The sequence below is a fragment of the Bos grunniens genome, chromosome 8 (genome assembly GCF_055505025.1).
Source record: "Bos grunniens cultivar Pamir isolate PY7600 chromosome 8, Bosgru_T2T1.0, whole genome shotgun sequence".
NCBI classification, from domain to species: Eukaryota; Metazoa; Chordata; class Mammalia; order Artiodactyla; family Bovidae; genus Bos; species Bos grunniens.
The window spans coordinates 60,465,844-60,492,789 of NC_141172.1; the positions used below are offsets into that span (position 1 = coordinate 60,465,844).

Here is a 26,946-nt window from a genome sequence, read left to right on the forward strand (position 1 = left end):
TTGCCCATGTTTCAGTCAGCTTATTGAGTAACTACTAACTTTGCTGGTGGGAGGACCTGCTGAATGTTCAGCCCTGTCTAAATATCATTCCTTTCCTCCTGGCATCTTTCAGACTATCCTAAACCATCACCAAATCACAGCTTTCTATAACTCAGTTCTTGCTCAAGGCCTGGAAAGTGAAAGTCTCTCAGTCGTGTCTGACTCTTGGTGACCCCATGGACTATACAATCCATGGAATTCTCCAGGTCACAATACTGGAGTGGGTAGCCTTTTCCTTCTCCAGGGGAATCTTCCCAACCCAGGGATCGAACCCAGGTCTCCTGCATTGCAGGCAGATTCTTTACCAGCTGAGCCACCAGGGAAGCTCCAAGGCCCGGAAGGGTTGTCATTTCTTACACCTACCTCTTCTTATACCTCAAGGTTCCCTTCCTTGAAGACTTTCCTTCTCTCCTCAAGAAACACCCCAGTTCCAGTTAAGCTTTTTCTGCAAATGAATTCTATGTATTTAGCTTCAGCAGCACTAACAGCATCTGTTATGCCCTCTATGCCCTGCTTGGCAGATGTAAGCAGGATTGACCCTGGGCTCTGTCGCTTGTAAGGTTGAATTAAGATTTCGGCTCCTCTCAGTGACTCCTGGCTGGGTATATGCTCCTTGCAGAGAGGAAGGCTTTGGTAAAGGCTTGACCTAGTAGGTAAAGTTGCTGGTAACTGGGCAGAGCTCCAGGGCAGCAGTAAGCCCCAGGCGCTGTGCCATCCAGGGCTTTTCAGTGCAGAAGTTAAACCTGAGTCCCTAGATTCCCAGGCCGAGTAGGCAGTACACCATGCTGCTTACTGTGTGAGCAGCACATAATATGGTCATTTCTTACCTTCGTTGGTCTCAGTGTAAAGTAGAGATGATTATGTAAACAGTACCCAATCATACTCAGCCTCTTGGACTGACCAGTCAGACCCTGTCATCCCCAAAGACACAGTCTGGTCATTGATAACCACATACTGACAATAAGGCACGCAGTTCCCGGGTGCTAGCGCTACCCCATGCAGCCTAGGCCCTGGGCATCCTCACTGTCGCACACACACAGTAGCTCTAGACCTCCAACCCTCTCGACTGTGGCACCCCCAGTCGAATGGTGTCTCCGCTTTCTTGGTCCCCGGCGGATGATACCGAGAGGCGGCGCGGGTTTCCCAGCCGGCGAGGTTATGCGGCGGCACGCCGGAAGTGGCGGCTGGAGCGGGAGTACTGAGGTGTTGGCCGGCTGTGCTGCGGCCTGGAGCCGGGGGCGGGGGCGTTGGCCATGTTTCCCCTCGGGCTCCGTTGCCCCGGAGGGAACAGGGCGGCTGGAGCTGGGGCTGAGGAGCCGGCATCCTATAGGAGAGAGGCGGCTGCTGCCGGGCCGCTCCCTTCCCCGCCCTCGCCACTACAGCCCAGGGCTGACGCAGCCCCTCCCCCGTCGCCCGGAGGGAGCCCTCGCAGTCCTTGCGCCCCCTCGGAGCCCCCCGGCGGGCGCGCGCGGGAGTTCGGGCTCCCCGGAGCTCCAGAGTCCTCAGCCGCTTCCGCTCAAGGAGATCCTTCACCGCCTTCCCCGCCACGCCGGCCACCCGGGCCTGACTGCAGGGCCGGGAGCCGTGGCCAACCCTGCCTCAAAGCCCGCCTGGGCGGCCCTGGCGCACGGCTCTTCGGGTGGCTGAGAGAGCGCACCCTGGGCCGCGGGCTGTTCGTGGACCCGGCGCGGGACAATTTCCGCACCATGACTAACCTCTATGGTTCCATCCATCCCGCGGATTCGGTGTACCTCAGCACCCGCACCCACGGGGCAGTCTTCAACCTCGAGTACTCGCCCGACGGGTAAGCGCGGCCCCTCGGAGGGCGGGGACCCGCCTCCTCCTGGCGAGGCTGCCGGTGGGCGGCTGCCCGGGGCCTGCTCGCCCGGCCAGGCCTGGGGTTTGGGAGTCCCTGTGGGGCGGCCGGCTTTCGTGCCCCTGACTCTGTGAAGCGCTCTGTCGCTGTTGGAGGCCCCGTCCGGCACTTGGAGGTAGGCGAACCCGGGGCTGGTTTGCTCCTCTTCTGGACCAGAGCTCTCCGAAGTGACTAAAGCAATCCCGGCGGGTTTGTCAGAGCCAGTCCAGAGTTAAGGTTTTCTGGTACACCGTAGATGCTCAATAAGTTCACTTTGAATAAATTCCCATTTCCCCCTGGCACCCTCGGCATGTTTTTCCCACCTAAGCTTTGTCAAGGGTATGGAGCCTGCAGAATCCCTGTTCCCTGTGCCCGACCTGCGCTGAGGGTACAAGTATGGATTCCTTCCTTCCTTTTCTCCAGTAAGATACTAAGATCCTGCAGAGAGATATCTTGTGATGTGGGCATCTGTGAAGTTTCCAGGCTAGATTAGATGTTCTGTTAACGGTATCTAGCCTTTTTCTTGACTAATTAAAATACCATGTTTGGCCTCGGTTTACTTTGAGCTATGGAGAATTTTCAAAGTGATATCTATTTTTTAAACTTTGTTATTTGAGTACAGGAACAAGTTCAACAGCAGTCAAAGGAAAAACTTTACACAGGGTTCCACCATGAGGGGACATAAATAATACAACTCTTACCAAATCAGGGCCTCTGGATTCCTAGTCATTTGCTTAGTTGTTCATTCACTCAGTCCCTCATTCAGCATGTATTTGTTGAGCACTTGTTATGCTCCAGAGGCAGAGGTGGCAGTCGTGAGCAAAACAACAAATGGCATCCCGTTCCTTAGTCTTGGGGCCTATTGGTTCAACTAGACATTAATAAGCATACTAGATAATTTCATAATGTATATTTACAAGTTGAGATAAAGGCTGGAAAGAACCTGTTGTGGACTAGGGTGTTCAAGGTTTTCCTGAGAAAGTGACACTTAACCAAGATGGAAAGATGAGTAGGAGATAAATTAGTCAAGACAGTATTGAGGAGGGGATAGAAATATTTCAGATGAAGGAACTGGTATGTCAAACGACCTATGGTTCTCTAACATATCATGTTAGAGAAACTGAAAGACGATAGCTTAACAAAGGAAAAATTGTGCTGAAGAAAGACATAAAATATGCTAACGAAGGAGCAAAGTATTAGAATCTGGGGTCACGGAGCAGGTACACCCTTTTTCATTTCACTTGCAAATGCTTTTTCTTAATATAGTAGTTGACTTGAAACAGTGACTGTGCACCTGAATACAGGGAAGATTGGTGAGAGGAGAAACTATTCTGCTGAAGTTTATCTGTGGAACCTCCTCTCCTCACTCCTTCCTCCAACCAAGTGCTATTCCTAAAGTTTCTCCCAAAATATCAGCAGTTTGTTCTTCATAACCCTTCAGTTCCTCTCTTCAGCATATCTCAGCTCCTTTCCTTCCAGCCTCCTACCTGTTTTCTCAGGCCTTCAGAAATAGTTGTTTCTACTCTTTGAAGGTGGAATTTTAGGTAGAGGGTGAGAGGGATAGAATGAGTTATGAAGAAGGAATTCTCATTACCAGTACTGTAAGAATGAGGAGTATATTACTGATAGTTCTTGTTTGAATATGGGCTATGTTTTCCTATAGTAACATTTTTGTAAAGGGTGGTACTTTTATTTAGGTACTCTGATATTTCATGCAATAACATGCAACTATACAATTACTAATTACTTACTGTAGAAAACCTAGACAGTAAATGAAACTAAAAGAAGCTGAATATCCATTATGATCCCAGAGAGTAAATGGATATCTAAGGAATCTTTTTCTTTGTATATATCTTTTTTATTTGTTAAAAAAAATTTTTCTTCTTCACTGCACCATGTGCAGCTTGTGGGTCTTAGTTCCCTGACCAGGGATTGAACATGGGCCATGGCAGTGAGAGTGCCGAGTCCTAACCATTGCACTACATGGAACTCCCTTTGTATGTTTAACATAAAAATAGAACCTACTGTTTTGTAGCCTGCTTTTTTTCATACATTATAAATTATCTATGTTAATGAATATACTTCTACAGCACTGTTTAAAATTTTTCATTGGTTAAAATAAAACCTCTAAACTGATATTTTAAATTTATGTCCTTATGGTAAGTCCTTAGAATGAGTAAAAGGTTATGAAGATTTTGGATTCCTATTATTAAATTGTCCTTTGTGAAGACTGTACCAATCCTTATTCTTATCAGTCCCAATGAAAGTGCTTGTCTTCCTGTACCCTTGCCAGTATTGCACATTGCCATTCTTTTTCATTTCTGTCAAGGTAATAGGTGAAAATAGTTCAGTGTTTTAATTTTTTAGTCTTCTGACTACATCTAATATGCCCCAATTTTTATAGGACTTAAAATGGTTTTATATAAATTGACATATCTTGTTAAATGAGATGATTTCACATATCCTTCAGTTACATGTAAGTTAAATCAGCTTACTGGATACTGTAACCACTGACAAGGACTTCTCAGTACAAAAAGAAGAGGTGATACAGAAGGTAAGAATTAAAATTAAGTATTTGATAGAGACCAGACTAGAAACAATTTGGCACTAAGAAAGAAAAATGAAGGCTACGTGGACCAGAAGGTAATTTGTAAAGAACTGTAAAATGTTTTAAGCAATAGCAGCATTGTCAAGATAAGTGTGTCACCTCCTAAAATGGCATTTTGAAAAAGGAAATTTGATATTTGCAATAATATGGACTTTCTTACGCTATCCTCCATAAGAATACATTAGGCACTGATGTAGAGAGAATTAGTATAGTGGAAAATAGAAGTGAAGAACTTATCCAGATTGCAGACAAGAGAGGCAAAGAGACTGAAAATATGAAGGAGGATTGGTGACACAAAGCACAAAGAAAAAAATGTGTACTGTGTATCTGGTTAGTTCCTAACGAAAATGCAATAATAGGATAAAACAAACTTGAAGCAGCAATAGCTGAGAACTTTCCAGAATTGAAGAAAGGTATCAAATGATTTAAGAAACCTGACACACACCTAGCAGGAATTCTCCCTTGCCATATAGGAAACTGCAGGACAACAGATATAAAATAGTAAAAGCCAGAGGGAAAAAGGCCTTCAAAGGAGTAACTATGCAAGTGAAAGCCAATCAGTCATCAGTAATAGTGTAAATTAGAGGATAGTGGTGATTACAATTCAGTATGCTGGGAAAAACTGCCATCCTGAGTGTCTATACCCAGCAATTATGGGTTCTTTGTTCTTGTCGAGAACAAAGATGAGATAAATACATAAGCATCCAATCAAAGCTCTGTAAATTTGCCACCAGACCTTCAGTAATGGAATTCTAAGTTCAGAGAGAAGAAAGTGTTTTCAGCTGTAAGGTCTTGAGATATTAGAAGGAATGAAGATCAAAGAAAGTGGGAAATTTGTATGTAAAACAATCTGATTTTGTTTTTTGGGATTAACAAAGATGTAGCTAAAATAGAAGACAACAATAGCATATAAATTATGAACGGATGTTTGAAGTTCCTTATTTTTTTGAGGGAGAATTGTGATATATTCACTTTAGGCTTTAATGTGTACATACTGAAATGTACAAGGTAACCACCAAAAGACAAGTGTATTATTTCAGGACTAGAAGAAGAAAAAATTTTAGAATGAGGAAAACATATTCTAGAAGACAAGAAAGGGAAAGGGAAGAAAAGTAGAAAAGGTATAATAAAACACAAAGAATCACTGAAAATAAATACAAATATTACTAATTATAATATAGAAGTACTAAATGTACTTCTTGTACGTAAGATAAAGAGGATATATCAAACACCTAAGCAAAAGAAAGCTGGTGAGCTATATTTAATATCAACAAAATGGGCTTTAAGGCAAAAAAATTACTAGACATAGGTTACTTTATATTCAGATCAATTCACCTGAAAAATAAAAAAATTCTGAGATTGAGTTTTTTAACTTATATACATCCAAAATTGATAATTTCAAGGAGAAAAGAGAAAACTTATTATCATAGAGTTGATATTAATGTACATTATAGCATACCTCAGTTAAATCAGGCAGACATAGAAACAGTACTACTTCTAAAGAGTATAGAGTACCACATTCAGGCCTGATGTTCAGCTGGTACACATTGGTTCAGCTGTACCAGTTGTTAAAATATTAATATATATCCATGGTGGTTGAATAGTTAGTTACTGCCCCAAGTCCACTGAGTGTCCTCCTAGTACTTAAGCACCTTCCATAGGATCTCCTAGAGTAACCCATTTGTGGTAACTAGACTCTTGGGAGATCCAGAGATAAAAGGAGCAGTCAGATGAGAGTAATGGCACTACTGGAGGCACCATCCAAACGTTAATTCTCTTGACAAAGTGTGAACACCCACTGCAGGATAGAACCCGTGGCAGGTAAATGAGGTCAGTGGGGTGGTTTGTGGATGAATACCATATGGATACAGATCCCTAATCTTACCATTCTGACTGAATTTCACCTTTATTTAGTGGTATAATTTTCCCAAAAGCCACTGAATACATACCCAGCATAGGCATTAGTAACACTCACTTTATTAATGAACATGACTGCCAAAGTAAGTGTTCTCTATATCAGAAACATTTAGTTGAGAGAACTGAGATGCAGAAAGGATGTTAAACACAAAGGATTTGTACTCTGGTTTATGCTCTTAACTACTATATTACATTATGTCTCATCTGGGCTGAAGGATTAGGTTTGATATCAAATATGATGTATCAATTATTTTGTGACTTAGTTATTAATATAATTGAATGTAAAAATTAACGACAAGCATTATAAGGGCTAAATTTTTTCCAGTATACTTACTGTTAACTGCAGCAAAAGATAAAAAGAGGATTCAGCTTCATGAACTATTTTATTGCTATTAAGAGTGATTTTTTTTTTTTTTTTTACTTATCAAGACCACAAGTTACTTAATAACTACTTATTTATAAGGAATTTTTAAACTGAAATATAGTTGCTTTACAATATTGTGTTAGTTTCAGGTATACAGATAAGTGACTTAGATATATGTATGTTTTTTCAGATTTTTTTCCATTATAGATGTTATAAGATATTGACTATACTTTGTGCTGTATAGTAAATCCTTGTTGCTTATCTATTTTATCTGTAGTGGTTTGTATCTGTTAATCTCCTACAATGAAAAAAAAAAAATCTCCTACAATGGCAAGCCACTCCAGTACTTTTGCCTGGAAAATCCCACGGATGGAGGAGCCTGGTAGGCTGCAGTCCATGGGGTCGCTAGGAGTCGGACACGACTGAGGGACTTCACTTTCACTTTTCACTTTCACGCAATGGAGAAGGAAATGGCAACCCACTCCAGTGTTCTTGCCTGGAGACTCCCAGGGACGGGGGAGCCTGGTGGGCTGCCGTCTATGGGGTCGCACAGAGTTGGACACGACTGACGTGACTTAGCAGCAGCAGCACTCCTAATTTATCATTCCTTCCTTCCTCTTTTGTAACCATGTTTGTTTTATATGATGACTACCTGTTTAATGTGGAAATTCTTGGAGGGTCTTTATGCAGTTTCCTATGGCAGTTCATGGTCCAAACAAAGGCATCTGGGTCAAAGAGATAATTATGGCTACAATTTCTAAAATTAATAAATGTTTGGGAGTTACTAGAATAATTTGATGAACAATTTGAGTTAGAATTGATATCACTTGGCAAGCGTTTTTATAACCTATAGGTTAGCCTATTTTTTAATTTTTTAAATTTAAAATTTTTATTCATGTTAATTTATATTACTATTGAATATTTAGTATTTTTCAATATCACACTTATGTAACAGCTGCCTCATGGCTTCCCCCCCCACACACAAAGATGAGTTAAAAATTCCTCTCTTATAAGGCCACATATTTCAAAAGATTGTCATTAAATAGTTTCTCAGGATAATGTGATTGCTAGAAATCAATAGCATGTATTTTCAAGTTAAATATTTATAAGTAAAAATTTATAAATAGCTCATAAGTCAAAGTAGAAATGATAATGGAAATTAGAAATATTTAGAACTAGATGAAAATACCACATCTCAAAAGTTGTGGGATATAAATAAATCTGTACTTAGTATGAAAATTATGGTTTTTAATAAACTAGAAAGGAAGACAAGGAAAATTAATTAGCAGAGTATCTATCTCAAGAAACAATAACAGAATAGTGAAGTTATAACAAAGTAAATCTGAAGAAAGCCAAAGGAAGGAAATACAGAAATATAGCAAAAAATTATTGAAATTCTAAAAATCAATAGAAATACGCAACAGAAAGATTTGTCTTTGAAAAGACAAAGAATAATGAAACATGCTCATTAAATTGATCAATAGAATACCCAGATAAACAATATTTAGAATGAAAAGGGGGATATAATTTTAGATGCAAAAAGCAGAGATTGTAGCTTTCCAGAAGTAGCAGAATAGGTGGTTTGGACCAACCCTCCAACTGAGAATAATTAGAAAATCTACAGAAAAACATCAATATCTAATATAAGATATAAACAGTTATGTTTGAAGGGAGTAGAGAACTGAGGCAGTGAGGAAATTGCAGGGCCAAGCTCTGCAAAAGGAGGGTAGCCAGAGATGTGAATCCACCTTTTTAGCCAACTGAATGTAGCAATATGGTAGAAATGAAAGATTGATTTGACATTAGAAAATATATTAATTGTAAATCACTACATTAACATTTTAAAAGAAAACTATAGGATAATTTCAGTAAATGTTAAAAAATATTTCATATACTTTAATGTATATTAATGAAAAAAAATGTAACAGATTTGAGGTAGAAGAGAATTTCCCTAATCCAATAGTAGGAATCTACCAAAACAAACAAACAAACCCTATAGCAAACATTGTGCTTAATGATGAAATGGTGAATGTATTCTTAAAGATCAGGAATAAGACAAGAGTGATTGCTATATAAACATTTCTGTTCAACATTGCACTGAAGGTCCTAGCCGGTGCAGCAAGGAAAAAAAGTATTAAAAATAAGAAAGCAGTTGTTTGTAGATGATTAATGATAATTGACAAAGAAAACCTAAAATAACGTGATAAATATTAAAATAAGACTGATGAATAAATAACATTTAAAAAATCAGTTGGCCTTCTGTACACCAGCAGCAAATGAAACAAAATTTTAAAAAGAACATTTACAAGAGCATCAAAAAATATCTCAAGTACCCAAGAATAGATCTAATGAAAGATAGGCATGATCTACATGGAGAAAATCTCCATTGCAAATGGAGATATGTCATGTTCAAGGATTGGAAGTCTCTGTATTGTAAAACTGTCAACTCTATGCAAACTTTTCTATAGATTTATTACAACCTCAAAATCCACAGGTGGATATGTATCTGTATGTATAACTTCCTATGTCAGTTCTAAATGTATAAGGATGTACAAAGAATTGTTATAGTTCTCTTGCTAAGAATGTCTTAAATATATGGAAAACTGTGCATATTACTGATGAGATGATCCAATGCTGTATGATATAAATTGTACCAGATTAATTTGTAAAGTCACTGCATCCTAATAAAAATACCAACAAATTTTTTTAGTAGGACCTGACATACTATATCTAAAATTCATTTGGAAAAGAGAGTATGATATTAGCCTCCCTTAAAAATGTTTATTGGGGGCAGTGAGGGGGTCTTGCTTTGCTACTTGCCAGACCTTTTAGAAATTGCATGAAATAGAATATAGAGTCCTAAAAGAAAATCTATATATGACAGAGATGGAATTTACAAAGGTATAGAGTTTGATGTTGGGACAAATGACATCTAGTTTTAAAAGTTACAAATTATGCCATGTACAAAAATAGATTATATTAAAATGAAAAAATGACCGTCTTATTGATCTTTCAATAGCTCTCTTGTTTATAATGTTTAATATTAAGACTTTCCAAAAATCATTGATTCATTACTTTTATGCATGAAAAGAAGACAAGTTCATTTCATGATTCTTCTAACAAAAAGAAATATTTATGCATCTTCTAAAACTACATATATTTGAACATTTTTACTCATGGTAGTCAACTAAAACAAAAATCCTTCGGATATTATTAAATTTTTTAAATTCAGATACCCCACAAAAGGATTTAGACGGACATCCTTTAAAGGATAATTTCATGATTTCTAAATATGGAAAAGCTTTCAATTTAGTAGATGTTTCCCCTTACCTTGTTAATCATTTGTTCTGAATTTTAAAGTTTGGCCATTTAGAATTCTATCTTATGCACTTTCATCTTAAAGTGTAAAAATCCCATGTGCTTTTGGAATTATAAATTGAAAAGATTGCACTTTCAGAATTTCATTTGAAAGTAAAATCAATGCATTTCAATCTTGAATTGAAATCAAGATTTCGTTTGCTAGGTCTGAGTCTAAAATATCAGTATTTACAGAAAACTAAGACAAAATCAATAAAAGACAATAGATTTTCAGAAATCAAAATGGTGTTTGACTATCAGACATAAAAGAAAATGACAGTAACACAATAATAGTAGGAGACTTTAAACACCCCCAGTTTTGATGGACAGATCATCAAAACAGAAAATTAATAAGGAACCACAAGTCTTACATGATACATTAGATGAGATGGATCTCATTGTTATCTTCAGGACATTCCATCCAAAGGCAGAAGAATACACCTTCTCAAGTGCACTTGGAACATTCTCCAGGATAGACCACATCTTGGGTCACAAAACAAACCTCAGTAAATTTAAGAAAATTGAAATCATATGACGCATCTTCTCTGACTACAATGCTATGAGACTCAATATCAATTACAAGAAAAATGTAAGAAACACAAACACATGGAGGTTAAACAACATGTTTCTAAATAACCAATAGGTTACTGAAGAAATCAGAAGGGAAATCAAAAAATTTCTAGAAACAAGTGACAATGAAAACATGACAACTCAAAACCTATGGGATGTAGCAAAAGCAGTCTTAAGAGGGAAGTTAATAGCAATACAATCATACCTCAAGAAACAAGAAAAACATCAAATAGACAACCTGACTTTACACCTAAAACAACTGGAAAAAGAAGAACAAAAGAAACCCCAAAGTTAGTAGAGGGAAAGAAATCATAAAGATCTGAGCAGAAATAAAAAGAAATGAAAGAAACAGTAGTAAAGATTAATAAAACTAAAAGCTGGTTCTTTGAGAAGATAAAAGTGACAAACCTTTAGCCAGACTCATCAAGAAAAAAAGAATCAAATCACCAAATTAGAAATGACAAAGTAGAGGTTACAACAAACAATGCAGAAATAAAAGGATTATAAGAGACTATTATGAACAACTATATGGCAATAAAATGGATAACCTAAAAGAAATGGACAAATTCTTAGAAAAGTTCAATCTTCCAAGACTGAACCAGGAAGAAATAGAAATTATGACCAACCCAATTACAAGCACTGAAATTGAAGCTGTGATCAAAAATCTCCCAAAAAACAAAAGCCCAGGACCAGATGGCTTTATAGAATTCTGTCAAACATTTAGAGAAGAGCTAATGCCTGTCCTTCTAAAACTTTCAACAAATTGCAGAGGAAGAAACATTTCCAAACTCATTCTTTGAGGCCACCGTCACCCTGATACCAAAACCAGACAAAGACAACACAAAACTATAGGCCAATATCACTGATGAACACAGATGCAAAAATCCTCAACAAAATTTTAGCAAACAGAATTCAGCAACACATCAAAACTCTCATACACCATGATCAAGTTGGGTTTATTCCAGGAATGCAAGGATTCTTCAATATATGCAAATCAATCAATGGGATACACCCTGTTAACAAATTGAAAGATAAAAGCCATAAGATAATCTCAATATATGCAGAAAAGGCCTTTGACAAAATTCAGCACCCATTTATGATTAAAACTCTTCAAAAAATAGGCATAGAAGGAACCTGCCTCAATATAGTAAAGGCCATATATGATAAGCCTACAGCAAACATTATTCTCAATGGTGAAAAACTGAAAGCATTCCCCCGAAGATCAGGAACAAGAAAAGGGTGTCCACTTTCACCGCTATTCAACATAGTTCTGAAAGTCCTAGCTACAGTAGTCAAAGAAGAAAAAGAAATAAAAGGAATCCAGATTGGAAAAGAGGAAGTAAAGCTCTCACTGTTTGCAGATGACATGATACTGTACATAGAAAACCCTAAAGATAGTATCAGAAAATTACTTGAGCTAATCAGTGAATTTAGCAAGGTTGTAGGATACAAAATCAATACACATGGAGAAGGAAATGGCAACCCACTCCAGTATTCTTGCCTGGCAAATCCCGTAGACAGAGGAGCCTGGCGGGCTGCAGTCCATGGGATCACAGAGAACAGGACACGACTGAGCGATTAAGCATACACAGCACAGACAGATGCTGGTTAGCATTTTTTATCAATCAAGAATTTTTTAATTAAGATATATATGTTGCTTTTTAAGATACACTACTGTTGCACACTTAATAGACTACAGAATAGTGAACATAACTTTTGTATGCATAAGGGAAGCAAGAACTTTGTGTAACTTGCTTTATTGTGATATTGGTTTTGTTGTGGTGGTCTGGAACTGAAACTTCATCTCCAAAGTCTGTCTGTATTTGGAAAGATGGTAAAATACTTGCCGGATATGAATCAAACAGAGTAAGAATAAAACAAAATATTTGGCAAGATTTAATATAGTGCATTGTTTCTTTTAGCCAAAAACCAAGTCTTGACAACCATTCAGCTGTGTGTGCATGTATAAGTGTGTGTATATGTGTTCTGCCATGAAACACATAGAGAAATTTTATTTCGAATTTGAAAAAAAAATATGCATTGCAAAGGTACTCGGTTGGTAACTAATTCTAAAATACTTAAATTGATGATATTCTGCCTATCTTTTGTATTTTGAGAGCTAAAAAACTTGCCTAGGTATGAATTTTGGTAAGGGAAAATAGTTTTGTTATTATTTGTTACTGAATTTTCCAGAATAAATTATATACAACTTCATTTCAGGCTGGTAATTCAGTTGTCAAAACTAATTCTCATAATTTTATTGTTTTGATCTTTTATTAAATTTATAATGCTTTGAATATTCTTATATCATGTATTCAGTATATTTTTGGACTGTTACTTAAATGTTTCCCTGAAGGTTGTGACATATATACGTTTATGTACATATATATTAAACAGTAGATAATTGTGTGTGTATATATATATATATATAATATTAGCTTATATACATGTATGTGTGCTTATATGCATAAATAAATATACATGTATACTTAAAAAAAACAAAATCAATACATAAACATCACTTGCATTTCTATATACTAACAATGAAAAATCAGAGAAATTAAGGATTCAATCTCATTCACCATTGCAACAAAAAGAATTAAGTACCTTGGAATAAACTTAAGGAGACAAAAGAACTGTACACAGAAAATTTTAAGACACTGATGGAAGAAATCAAAGATGACATAAAAAGATGGAGAGATATTCCATGTTCCTGGGTAGGAAGAATCAATATTGTGAAAATGATTATACCACCAAATGCAATCTACAGATTCAGTGCAATCCCTATCAAATTACCAATGACATTTTTCACAGAACTAGAACAAAAAATTTCACAATTCATATGGAAACACAAAAGACCCTGAATAGCCAAAGCAGTCTTGAGAAAGAAGAGTGGAGCTGGAGGAATCAACTTCCCTGACTTCAGATTATACAACAAAGCTACAGTCATCAGAACAGTATGGTAGTGACACAAAAACAGAAATATAGACCAGTAGAACAAGACCGAAAGCCCAGAAATAAACCCATGCACCTATGGGGCCCTTATTTTGACAAAGGAGGCAAGAATATACAATGGGGCAAAGACAGCCTCTTCAATAAATGGTGCTGGGAAAACTGGACAGCTACATGTAAAAGTATGAATTTAGAACACTTCCTAACACCATACACAAAGATAAACTCAAAATGGATTAAATACCTAAATGTAAGACTAGAAACTATAAAACTCTTAGAGGAAAACATAGGCAGAACCCTCGACATAAATCAAAGCAAGATCCTCTATTACCCACCTCCTCAGTTCAGTTCAGTCACTCAGTTGTGTCCGACTCTTTGCAACCCCATGAATTGCAACACGCCAGGCCTCCCTGTCCATCACCAACTCCCGCAGTTCATCCAAACCCACGTCCATCAAATCCGTGATGCCATCCAGCCATCTCATCCTCTGTCGTCCCCTTTTCCTCCTGCCCCCAATCCCTCCCAGCATGAGTCTTTTCCAATGAGTCAGCTCTTTGCATGAGGTGGCCAAAGTACTGGAGTTTCAGCTTTAACATCATTCCTTCCAAAGAACACCCAGGATTGATCTCTTTCAGAATGGACTGGTTGGATCTCCTTACAGTCCAAGGGACTCTCAAGAGTCTTCTCCAACACCACAGTTCAAAAGCATCAGTTCTTTGGCACACAGCTTTCTTCACAGTCTAACTCTCAAATCCATACATGACCACTGGAAAAACCATAGCCTTGACTAGGCGGACCTTTGTTGGCAAAGTAATGTCTCTGCTTTTGAATATGTTCCTTCCAAGGAGTAAGCGTCTTTTAATTTCATGACCCACCTCCTAGAGTGATGGAAATAAAAACAAAAGTAAGCAAGTGGGACCAGATTAAACTTAAAAAACTTTTGCACAGCAAAGGAAACTATAAGCAAGGTGATAAGACAACCCTCAGAATGGGAGAAAGTAATAGCATATGAAACAACTGACAAAGGATTAATTTCTAAAATATACAAACAGCTCATACAACTCAGTGGTGGAAAAACAAACAATTCAAAAAGTGGGAAAAAGACCTAAACAGACATTTCTCCAAAGAAGACATACACATGGCTAACAACCACGTAGAAAGATAATGCTCAACATCACTCATTATTAGAGAAGTGCAAATCAAAACCACAATGAGATATCACCTCATACCGGTCAGAAGGGCCATTACCAAAAAGTCTACAGACAATAAATGCTGGAGAAGGTGTGGAGAAAAGGGAACACTCTTGTACTATTGGTGGGAGTGTAAATTGATATAGTCACTAAGGAAGATGGTATGGAGATTCCTTAAAAAACTAGGAATAAAACCACCATATGACCCAACAATCCCACTCCTAGGCATATACACTGAGGAAACCAGGGTTGAAAAAGACTCATGTATCCCATTGTTTATTGCAGCACTATACAATATCTAGAACATGGAAGCAACCTAGATGTCCATCGACAGATGAATGGATAAAGAAGTTGTGGTACATATACACAATAGAGTATTACTCAGCAGGAATGCATTTGAGTCAGTTCTGATGAGGTGGATTAACCTAGAACCTATTGTATAGAGTGAAGTGAGTCAGAGAAAGATAAATGTCTTATTCTAACACATATATGGAATATAGAAAAATGGTACTAAAGAATTTATTTATAGGGCAGCAATGGAGAAACAGATGTAGAGAATAGACTTAGGGACATGGGGAGAGGGTGAGATGTATGGGAAGAGTAACATGGAAACTTACATTACCATATACAAAATAGCCAACGGGAATTTGCTGTATGGCTCAGTAAACTCAAACATGGGCTCTGTATCAACCTAGAGTGGTGGGATGGGGAGGGAGATGGGAGGGAGTTTCAAAAGGGAGCAGATATAGGTATGCTTATGGCTAATTCCACCCTGCTTATTTAACTTATATGCAGAATACATCATGAGAAATGCTGGGCTGGAAGAAGCACAAGTTGGAAGCAAGATTGCTGGGAGAAATATCAATAACCTCAGATATGCAGATGACACCACCCTTATGGCAGAAAGTGAAGAAGAACTGAAAAGCCTCTTGATGAAAGTGAAAGAGGAGAGTGAAAAAGTTGGCTTAAAGCTCAACATTCAGAAAACGAAGATCATGGCATCTGGTTCCATCACTTCCTGGGAAATAGATGGGGAAACAGTGTAAACAGTGTCAAGCTTTATTTTTTTGGGATCCAAAATCACTGCAGATGGTGATTGTACTCCTTGGAAGGAAAGTTATGACCAACCTAGATAGCATATTCAAAAGCAGAGACATTACTTTGCCAACAAAGATCAGTCTAATCAAGGCTGTGGTTTTTCCAGTGGTCACGTATGGATGTGAGAGTTGGACTGTGAAGAAAGCTGAGCACTGAAGAATTGATGCTTTTGAACTGTGGTGTTGAAGAAGACTCTTGAGAGTCCCTTGGATTGCAAGGAGATCCAACCAGTTCATTCTAAAGGAGATCAGTCCTGGGTGTTCTTTGGAAGGAATGATGCTAAAGCTGAAACTCCAGTACTTTGGCCACCTCATGCGAAGAGTTGACTCATTGGAAAAGACTGTGATGCTGGGAGGGATTGGGGGCAGGAGGAGAAGGGGACGACAGAGGATGAGATGGCTGGATGGCATCATGGATTTGATGGACGTGGGTTTGGATGAACTGAGGGAGTTGGTGATGGACAGGGAGGCCTGGCGTGCTGCAATTCATGGGGTCGCAAAGAGTCAGACACAACTGAGAACTGAACTGATGGCTGATTCATATTGAGGTTTGACAGAAAACAACAAAATTCTGTAAAGCAATTATCCTTCAATAAAAAAGTTTAAAAAATGGTGTTTGTAAAAGGTTTATAAAAATGTAATTTTGTAATAGGAAAGGGCTGAAACAAGAAACAGTACTAAAATCCATGAAAGAAAAGGTTTAGTTTGACTAAAACTGGTTTGGTAAGATGTATGCTAGACCTTTGAGTGCATTTTAATAGATGCTGATGAAGAACTGCCTAATTTATATGATCTTTTCTTAAGTTGCCTCATTTAAGCATGTTTTTCTGAAGCCAGCTTTTCTCATGTAAAAATATGTTTTTTAGGCTCTTCATATGCATATAAAGTTATCCCTTTTTAAGTGTTGTACCATTTTTCAAAGTATTATATACTATGGCTTATATAATTGATCTTTCTTTCATGTACACTTAGGTTACTTCCAGTTTCTCCCTACAGTGAAGCATATCTTTATATGTGCTTCTTTGTATTTGGAAATTATTATTTCTCTAGATTGGATTCTCAGAAAAAAAAATGTTGAGATAAAAGATATACACGTTTAAAATTTTGTTAGATACTGGTACTCTCCATACAAACTGCATCCAGCTTATACTTCACCATAATGTATGAGAGTAATATTTCCTACTACTACTTGGAACAGTGAATAGTCTCAATCTTTTAAATATTTGCTACTAATGTGGACAGAAGGTATTCATCTATATCTTATATAGTCATAAATAGATGAATATCAATAAAATGAGAATGCTAAATAAACTAAAAGAAATGTGTCATTTCCTTCCAGGTCAGTGCTGACAGTTGCTTGTGAACAGACTGAAGTTCTACTTTTTGATCCTATATCTTCAAAGCACATAAAAACACTTTCTGAAGCTCATGAAGACTGTGTAAATAATATAAGGTTAGTATTACTGTGAGAAAGTAAACTTTATTAATGTGACCTAAAATATTCTGTTTTGGAAGTTAGTGAAAATTTATAATGCCTTGACCAGCAGTACTAGATGGTACACATTTGTAAATTGTGCAACTTTTCCTTTTAATTAGAAAAGTTACTGTTAACCATTTTGGATTGGAATCTTTCTGAAATGCATTTTCACTTCCATATAATTTTACCTTTTCTCTTTGTGTTTTAGGGCCATGATTATGAACCTCAGCCATGTATTTTGTTAGTCCTGTAATGCTTTGGGGCAGTGCCATTGCTTAGCCTCTCACACCACCAGCCCCCAGATTCAAACTGTTGAGGGGAAAAAAACAGATAGGCACAGAGAACTTCTTTTTTGTTTGAAGCTCCTTAAATTCTCAATAATGTGGGAAATAGCAGTTGTATAGTTTGGTGGACTAATACACAGTCATTAAAATGATGATTACAGATGCTGCATATCAACATGGACAAATGCTTGAAATAGTACAGGTTAAAATCATAAAAACTGTATAAATAGGACATGCAGAAGAAAAAGATTAGAGGAAGTATTTTAAAATGCTTACAATAGATATATTTGAATGGATTATGAGTAGTTTTCTGTTTTCAAAACTATATAATGAGATTATATGACTTTTGTAATGATTACTTTTAATTATCAAAAAAGAAGAAATGCTCCAAACATATAGAACAGTAGGTTAAATAGCACAAAAGATACAGCTAGGCTCTGAAACAACATAAACATCTTTGTGGCCATATGGCCAGACTGGAACATACAGAAAAAACTGTTAAAGAACTGAAGACACAAGCCCACTGGGTTTTCAGGCTGGCACTGACATGTAGTAGTTTAACTCCTGTCAGGAATCAAAAATGCTAAAGTATTTCATGTGAGGCAGGAACCAGAACCAGAATTATTACATGAAGCCAGGGGTTTAGTTGGAATGTCTGTCCCATATTTGTGAAAGGCTGTAAAAAGGGGAAAGCTGTTAATTACCTGGGGCTATAGCTTTTAGCTGATAAAGATTTGTATAGCCTCATGACCATGAATTGAATGAAGCCATTGCTGAGTCGGTGATTGAAGGTATATAAGTGATAGTTCCAATATCATCATGAAACTGGAAGCTTTGATCTCAGTGAGACCGAGTATTGGATTTGGGTCCAGAAATCCAAATAGGACAACTATAAAATCATTAAATAGGAAGAGAGAAAGAAATTGTTTTTTCATCTTTCTTACTCAAAAGGAGTCTACAACCAAAATTCTAAAACTCATTAAGGTAATCTAATATTAATATAACAAAATCAGCAACTGGAACAGGCATTTTCTCCAGATGAAATTACTTTAATGGAGTAGTCCAACAAAGACTTTATTTTAAAAAATGAATTATTTATTTTTTTTGACTAGGTAATACATGCAAGTGGTACAAAATTCAAAGGTACAAAAGGGTAAACAGTGAAAAGTAAGTCTGTCTCCCACCTCTGTCCCCTAGCCACCCAGTTCCTCTCCCCAGAGGCAACCACTATTACCAGTTTCTTGGTATCTTTTCTGAAATAGTTTATGCATGTACAAACATATATACACATACACTCATACATGCACACACGCACACACATATATATGTATACACTTTTATATAAATGGTAGCATTCTACACATACTAATACATACCTTGGTTTTTTCACTTAATGACATAATTAGAGATCATTCCATATTTGTACCCATGGGATGATTTTATTCTTTTTAACGGCTGCATAGTATTCCATTGATTGGAAGACACTTTAAAGCATTTTTAGGATGCTCAAATAAGTTAACAGAAAAAAAAACCAAAACCCAGATACTTTCCATTAATAGAGAGCTCAAAATTATGAAACAAAAGAGATGAAACAAGAATAGGTTAATATGGAAAAGAAGTAACTAGAACTTTTATAAATTAAAAATATAGTTGGTATATTAAAAAACTTAATAGATGGGATAATTATTACCCTATACACCACTGATGAGAGAATTAATGGGTTGGAAAATATTACTAAGAATTTTACCTAGAGATTAATTGAGATATGTAATATATCAAATACAGAAAAAAAGAAGTTGCAGAGATTGGAGGAGAACTAAATTTTGAAGACACAAAGGCTGAGAATTTTTTGCATTGAAAAAAGTCCTGAATTCTTGAATTAAAAGTAAACTGTAGTGTTTAGTGGGTTAAACAAAGATAAATTCACATCTGGACAGGTTGTGATGAAACTCTAGGATATCAAAAATAAAGAAAATCTTACCACCAAAGTTAGAAGCCAGATTATCTATGGAGCTATGATAATTAAACTACCTGATTTCTTATCACTAATAGTTGATGCTAGAAGAAAAAGGAGTAATATCTTAAATATCAGTACAGTCCATGGGGTCGCTGGGAGTAGGATACGACTGAGTGACTTCACTTCCACTTTTCACTTTCATGCATTGGAGAAGGAAATGGCAACTCACTCAGTGTTCTTGCCTGGAGAATCCCAGGGACGGGGGAGCCTGCTGGGTTGCCATCTATGGGGTCTCACAGAGTCGGACACGACTGAAGCGACTTAGCAGCAGCAGCAGCAAGACAAAGTAATGTTTGATACCATTTCATATCCAGATAAATTCTTATTCTAGGATAAATAATTTCAATTATATATAATAATTATAAATGTTATTATTACTAGAAGGTAGGTTAGGATTTTAGGGGGAAGAAGGTGCATTTAAAACAAAGTTACAATGAAAGCTCTAGAGCAGCACTATCTTAAAAAGTGTCTGATAGTCACATAAAGACACTAATTTTTAATAATTTATTTGCTCCAGTATGCCTAAAATGTTATTATTTCAACATGCTATCAGTATTAAAAATACTGAGATATTTTACTTCCATTTTTTTTTTCATGCTAAATCTTCAAAATCCAGTGTATATTTTAAACTTAGAGCACATCTTGAGTCAGACTGGCCACATATTAAGGACTCAAAAGCAACATGTGTCTAATGGCTACCAAATTGCACACTGTAGCTCTGGATGGTGACAACAAATAGGTTGTATGGGTGAAGGAGTTTTGTTCAGTGGGAAGGTATAACATTTAAGATCCACATCATGTTTAGGAAGAGGATAGAAATACTAAGTAATTTCTGACTTTCAGAACAATTTATGATTAAATGTGTATGATAAAAAATTAATAAAAATTTCATTTATAGCTTTCAAACCAGCAGAGTGGGGTAGGGGGTGGCAGAGACTATTAAAAACTTCATCAGTAAACAGAAGGGAAGCTTAAAAAAGTGAAAATAAAAAAGCAAAGGAAAGATAAATAGAAAACAAGAAGTAGAAATAGGTCCAAAATATTAATAGTCTACATTTACATATAAATGAATTGATCTTCTTTATTAACAGACAGATAGAAATTTGAATAAAAAATAAGATCACACATATACTCTTTATGAAGATAGCAAAAATAAAACTACCCAGAAATGGGAAAAGAAAATTGATGTAGGTTATCCCTGTGGAACAGATGGAAGACCAGAGGCTTTCTTTGATAAGGATAAAGTGTAACTACATATTAAAAGAAAAATCCACCAAGCATATATAATAATCATGAACTTGTATAAAACTTGAAATTAAGAAAGCAAAAACAGAATAATAAGGAATTACTAATACATGTCTATAATCATAGTAAGAGGTTTTAATACAGTTCTGTACAAAAACTGGTAAATCAAGCAAATAAAAATTAAGTTGTAAAAGATTTTAAATACTTTGAATAACCTTTCTGCTAAAAACAGAAATGTTGGATAATTTTTTTTTTTAATATTGTTTTAATGTAGAGTTGAGCTGATAAGAAAGTAAGGACTCCTAGGGCCAAATATGAAGTGGAAGCAAGAATGCAAAGAAGTAAACATGTATTCAGCTGGCTTTTACCCTGGAGGCATCTGCTAAATGCCTGTGACTCTTTGAGTTTCTGTTTTGACAGGTATGAGAAGTACAAAGGACAGGAGAGTTAATTCTACATCCAGTTCAAGGTGAGGAGTCTAGTAGAAAACTATGCATAAGACTGGGGCTACAAATTCTGCAAAGGGCTACAGTTTCAGCATAAAGGTTTTCTAGAAATAAACCACCTTGTTCATCTAGACTGTGGCACTGGGTAGAGGCATGTCAAAAATCTCTGAGTTACTAATGACAAGCTAGCCTTCATGCAGCCTTCACACGGCCATATGGTCCAAACCCCTCCAACCAGCAATTTTAAATTGGTTCCAGCTTAGTAGTGCTGTGAGAAGAAATGCAACTCTCTGGAGGAGAAAACTCAGTATTATAAAGAAGTCAGTTCTTCCCCTAAAGTAGTCTGTGAATTTAGTGCAATTTTAATAAAAAATCCCAACAGGATTTTTTATTTTTATTTTTTTTTAAAGGGTTGTTTTTTTTTAAAACTTGATATAAAAGTTCATACTTAATGATAAAGCACCAAGAATGTCTGAGAAAACTTTGAGGAAGACTGAGATGATAAGAGTACCCACCCCTTTAGATATCAGACCTTATCTTAGGACAGGGATAAATTAAGTGACCAATGAAATGAAATAGAACTTCCAGAAACAGACACATGCCTACATGAAAATTTGATTTATGACAGCAGGTTATTTACAAACCAGTGGGGGGAAATGGAAAGAGATTGGTTTTGTGTGTGACTCGATGGACGTGAGTCTGGGTGAACTCCTGGAGTTGGTGATTGACAGGGAGGCCTGGCGTGCTGCGATTCATGGGGTCGCAAAGAGTCGGACACGACTGAGCGACTGATCTGATCTGACCTGATATATATAAAAGATGAAAATGAAATTAGATTTCTACCTTATATCATAACTAAAAATAACTGCCTGTTTCTTTGTTTTTAGAAGAAATATAGAATATATTCTAAGTACAATAAAGGATTCTTTTTAAGACACACCAAAAAAGTATAAACCATTAAGGATTGATAAAGTCACCTATATTAAAATTTAAAACTTCGTTGTAACTAAAGACATAACAGTGTGAGAAGATGCGCGATAAGCTGGTGGGAGAAGATATTTTCTATGCACATAGCCAAGAAAACGATTAGTATCCAGAATATATGAATAAATTACCTTAGAGCAAAATAGGCAGAGACTCACTAAGAGAAAATATCAATAAAATGAGCAATAAATATGGAAAGATTTTCAAGCTTACTAGTTATCATGGAAATGCAAATAAAATAGCAGTAAAGAACAAGTATTGGCAAAGATGCTGAAAAATAGACACTTAGACATTATTGATGGAGTATAAATTGGTAAAATTATTTTGAGCAATTTAGCAATATCTGGTTAAAATTGAATATCAGTTGTTTAAAAGAAACCACATATGAATAAAGCAATGTGCAAAGAAGTTTCATTATAGCATTGTCAGTAATAGAAGTTGGAAACAAATCTCCATCAAGAGGACTATAAATAAATTGTATACTCATACAATGGAATACTATACATCGGTTAAATGAAGTAGAAGCATCAGCATCTGAGATGTATCTCAGAAATTCAGGATTGAGCCAGAAAAACAAATTGTAGAATGAGCTGTACACAGTGTGATACCATTTATATAAAGTTTAAAAATAAATAAACATAAACTTGATGAGGGCATGTATTTGTTCTCTGCTTTATCCCCAGCACCTGGAACTGTGCCACATGTGGGGGCTCATTAAATACTGACAAAATAAGTTGAATGCAAAACAAAACTAAATTGCTTATGGATGGATATACAGTTGTAAATTCATAGTATTAAAAACTTGCAAGGGGAGTAACAAATTTTGGATAGTGGTTCCCTCTGGAGAGGGAGGGAGGGGAATGGGATTGGGGAGGGATATACAGGGTTCTTTGATTGTTTGTAATGTTCAAAAAAATCTAAAAGATAACCAAATGTTCAAATGTGATAAAGCTGGGTGGTGGGTATCACAGGTGTGTATTATATTCTTCATTATTTTCTTTATGTTTCTAATATTTTTACAATTTAAAAATTTCTCATCTCAGAAAAGACATGTCAGGTTCTTTGCCACTACGCAAAATGACCTCTGACTAATTTGCTGTTAGAATCTGTGCTGTTTTTCAATATCAGTTCTCATCTGCTGCTGTCAGTGTGCTTGCTCTAGTACCTGACACAAATTTGAAATTGCCTCTTATCTGTTAGAAAAACAGATTATGAAGCCATTTAGAAGTACGTATCTCATAAGTGTTTTGAATAAACATCAGAAAGACCCTCTGGCATGAGCTTAAGTGTGCATTACTTATTAATAATACTAACTTCTATTTTTTGAGTGCTTACCATGTGCCAAACCTTTTGTGAAGCACTTTTAATACACTATATTGTTTAATCCTCACAGTATCCTGATGTGAGACAGATATTGTACCCATTTGTAAGGAATGAAGAAACTGCAACTCAGATAAAGAGATTTGCCTGTGCTCTTATATATAGTAAGTGATAGAACTGGAATTCATACTTAGTTCCGTTAGACCACCTCAGTATACTGTTCAGAAATATAGGCGTGCATTTCTCAGTTTGGTTCTAGATAGTCATTTTCCACATACTTAGTGCTGTTTTGTAGTTCGTTTCTTAGTTTTGAGGTTTGCTTATCTTGTAAAGTTAAAATACTGATATTTGTAGAGTATTTTCTGTTGCTTCATGTGGAAGTCAGGGGGAAAATATGTAATTTAAATTCTTAAGCCCATTATACAGCCTTCTTTCTCATTCATGAGGACTCTGTATGAGGATTTGAGTCCATATAATAATCAAGGTTCCCTAGTTATGAGGTTGCAAGAGGAAGTGAAGTTATCATAATATTTACTTAGCAACATGGCAGTTAAAAAAATCAGTGCCCATTTAAATATTCTAGGATCTTCTTTTCCTTCCTACTGTCTTTGTTGGTCTTTTTCTGATTGTTATATTTCAGACAATATAATATGGGTACAGTCCTTATCATGGGGAACATGAAATTTCTGATCTTGTAAAGGATGTACAATTTTGCAAGACCCTGAGAAGTGATATTAATGAACTGGTCAAAATCATTGGCAAATGAGGATATGATAGAGTTAGACCAGTTATCAGTTACAAAAAAGAGAATGACAGAATTGATGACATGATAGAAACTTCAGAGAATTAAGTGAATATCTCATAGGACTAAGGGAAAGGCATTTGGGAAAATTGATGAAGATCTTGAATATTATACAGAAATGGCCCTCTTTTTATTATAGTACAAAATTCAAAAGTAAGGATGTCATATTCTGCATCATAATTTCATTGGAAATGTTATGTAAAAACCCATACATTTAACTTATTCTCTTTCTAAGAATTTACATATAATTAAATGTAAAAAGGCTTATTATATGATTTTGGTTTTAAGATACATTTCCCTTGTACAATGAAATGTTGGTACCTGTTTTAAGAAAATTCAATTTCAGTTGCTGTTATCCTCTGAAAATGAAAACCTCAATTTATCCAGAGCTCCTTAGTCATGTATTAGAGTTAAATGGGGTTCTATTACGTCCTAGGCTTCCTTGGTGGCTCAGAGGTAAAGAATCTGCCTGTCAGTACAGGGGATGCAGGTTCGATTCCTGAGTCAGAGAGATCCCCTGGAGAGGGATATGGCAACACTTGTCACCTGAGCACACATTATGTCCTAGAGCCAGACATCCTGGGGTGTGAAGTCAAGTGGGCCTTAGGAAGCATTATTATGAACAAAGCAAGTGGAGGTGATGGAATTCAAGCTGAGCTATTTAAAATCCTAAAAGATGATGCAGCTAAACTGCAGCAGTCATTATGCCAGCAAATTTGGAAAACTCAGCAGTGGCCACAGGACTGGGAAAGGTCACTTTTCATTCCAATCCTTAAAGAAGGGCAATGCCAAAGAATGTTCAAACTACCATACAGTTGCACTCATTTCACATGCTAGCAAGGTTTTGCTCAAAATTGTTCAAGCTAGGCTTCAGCAGTGCATGAACTGAGAACTTCCAGATGTACAAACTGGGTTTTGAAGAGGCAGAGAAACCAGAGATCAAATTGCCAACATTTGTTGGATCATGGAGAAGACAAGGGAATTCCAGAAAAACATCTACTTTTGCTTCATTGACTATGCTAAAGCCTTTGACTGTGTGGAACACAACAAACTGGAAAATTCTTAAAGAGATAGGAGTACAGACCATCTTACCTGTCTCCTGAGAAACCTGTATGCTGGTAAAGAAGCAACAGTTAGAACTGGACATGGAACAGTTAACTAACTAGTTCAAAATTGGGAAAGGAGTATGACAAGGCTATATATTGTCACCCTGCTTATTTAACTCATATGCAGAAATGCTGGGCTGGATAAATCACAAGCTGGAATCAAGATTGCTGGGAGAAATATCAACAACCTCAGATATGCAGATGATACCACTCTAATGGCAGAAAGTAAAGAGGAACTAAGGAACCTCTTGAGAGTGAATAAGCTGGCTTAAAACTCAGCATTCAAAAAGCTGTGATCATGGCATCCGGTCCCTTCACTTAATGGCAGATAGATGGGGAAAGAATGGAAACAGTGGCAGATTTTTTTTTCTTGGGCTTCAAAATCACTGTAGATGGTGACTGCAGCCATAAAATTAAGACACTTGCTCCTTAGAAGGAAAGCTGTGACAAACCAAGGCAGTGTAAACAGGGACATAACTTTAGGGTTTTCCAGGTGGTGCAGTGATAACAAATCTGCCTGCTAATGCAGGAGACACAGGAGACATGGGTTCAATCCCTGGGTCGGAAAGATCCCCTGATGAAGAAATGGCAACCTACTCCAGTGATCTTGCCTGAAAAATTCCATGGACATGGGAGCCTAGTGGGCTACAGTTCATGGGGTTACCAAGAGTTGGACTTGACTGAGCTCGTGTGCTTTGCCGACAAAGGTCAATATATCAAAGCTGTGGTTTTTCCAGGAGTCATGTGTGGATGTGAGGGAGTTGGTCCATAAAGAAGACTGAGTGCTGAAGAGTTGATAACTTTCAAATTGTGGTGCTGGAGAACTTGAGAATCCTTTGGACTGCATGGAGATCAAACCAGTCAATCCTTAAGGAAATCAGCCCTGAATATTCATTGGAAGGACTGTTGTTGAAACTGAAGCTCCAGTACTTTTAGGAGTTCTTATCATCAGTCACCTTCCTTCCTTTCTTACACCTGTAAGACACACAAGTCTTTATTTTTTTCAACACTGTATAGCACAAGGAGATCAAACCAGTCAATCCTGAAGGAAATCCACACTAAATATTCATTGGAAGGACTGATGCTGAAGCTGAAGCTCCAGTACTTTGGCCACCTGACGCAAAGAGCCGACTCACTGGAAAAGACCCTGATGCTGGGAAAGACTGAAGGCAAAGACGAGAAGGGGACAACAGAGGATGAGATGGTCGGATGGCATCGCTGATTAAGTGAACATGAGTTTGAGCCAACTCCATCAGATTGTGAAGGACAGGGAAGCTTGGCGTGCTGCAGTCTATAGGTCTATAGGGTTGCAAAGA

The 26,946-nt window shown here is 36.9% G+C and overlaps 1 protein-coding gene and 1 long non-coding RNA gene across 5 annotated transcripts in view; one reads left to right on the forward strand and one right to left on the reverse strand.

The window, feature by feature from the left end:
• Positions 1-1,221: 1,221 nt before the first annotated feature.
• The window catches only part of DCAF10 (DDB1 and CUL4 associated factor 10), a 56,193-nt gene continuing 30,468 nt past the window's right edge, over positions 1,222-26,946 (forward strand). For 2 of the 4 annotated variants that reach the window (XM_086415941.1, XM_086415942.1), the window contains exons 1-2: positions 1,222-1,843; positions 17,289-17,402. In XM_086415941.1, the coding sequence (XP_086272067.1) occupies positions 1,293-1,843; positions 17,289-17,402 (665 nt within the window). In that variant the 5' untranslated portion in view covers positions 1,222-1,292. Of the gene's footprint in view, positions 1,844-17,288; positions 17,403-21,307; positions 21,442-26,946 lie in introns of those variants that run through there. The other 2 variants (XR_015169907.1, XM_086415943.1) reach the window with 2 other exon arrangements.
• The window catches only part of LOC147367191 (uncharacterized), a 28,468-nt gene continuing 20,305 nt past the window's right edge, over positions 18,784-26,946 (reverse strand). Inside the window, exon 3 of the long non-coding RNA XR_015169920.1 lies at positions 18,784-26,605. This is a non-coding gene — a long non-coding RNA (uncharacterized LOC147367191). The remainder of the gene's footprint in view (positions 26,606-26,946) is intronic.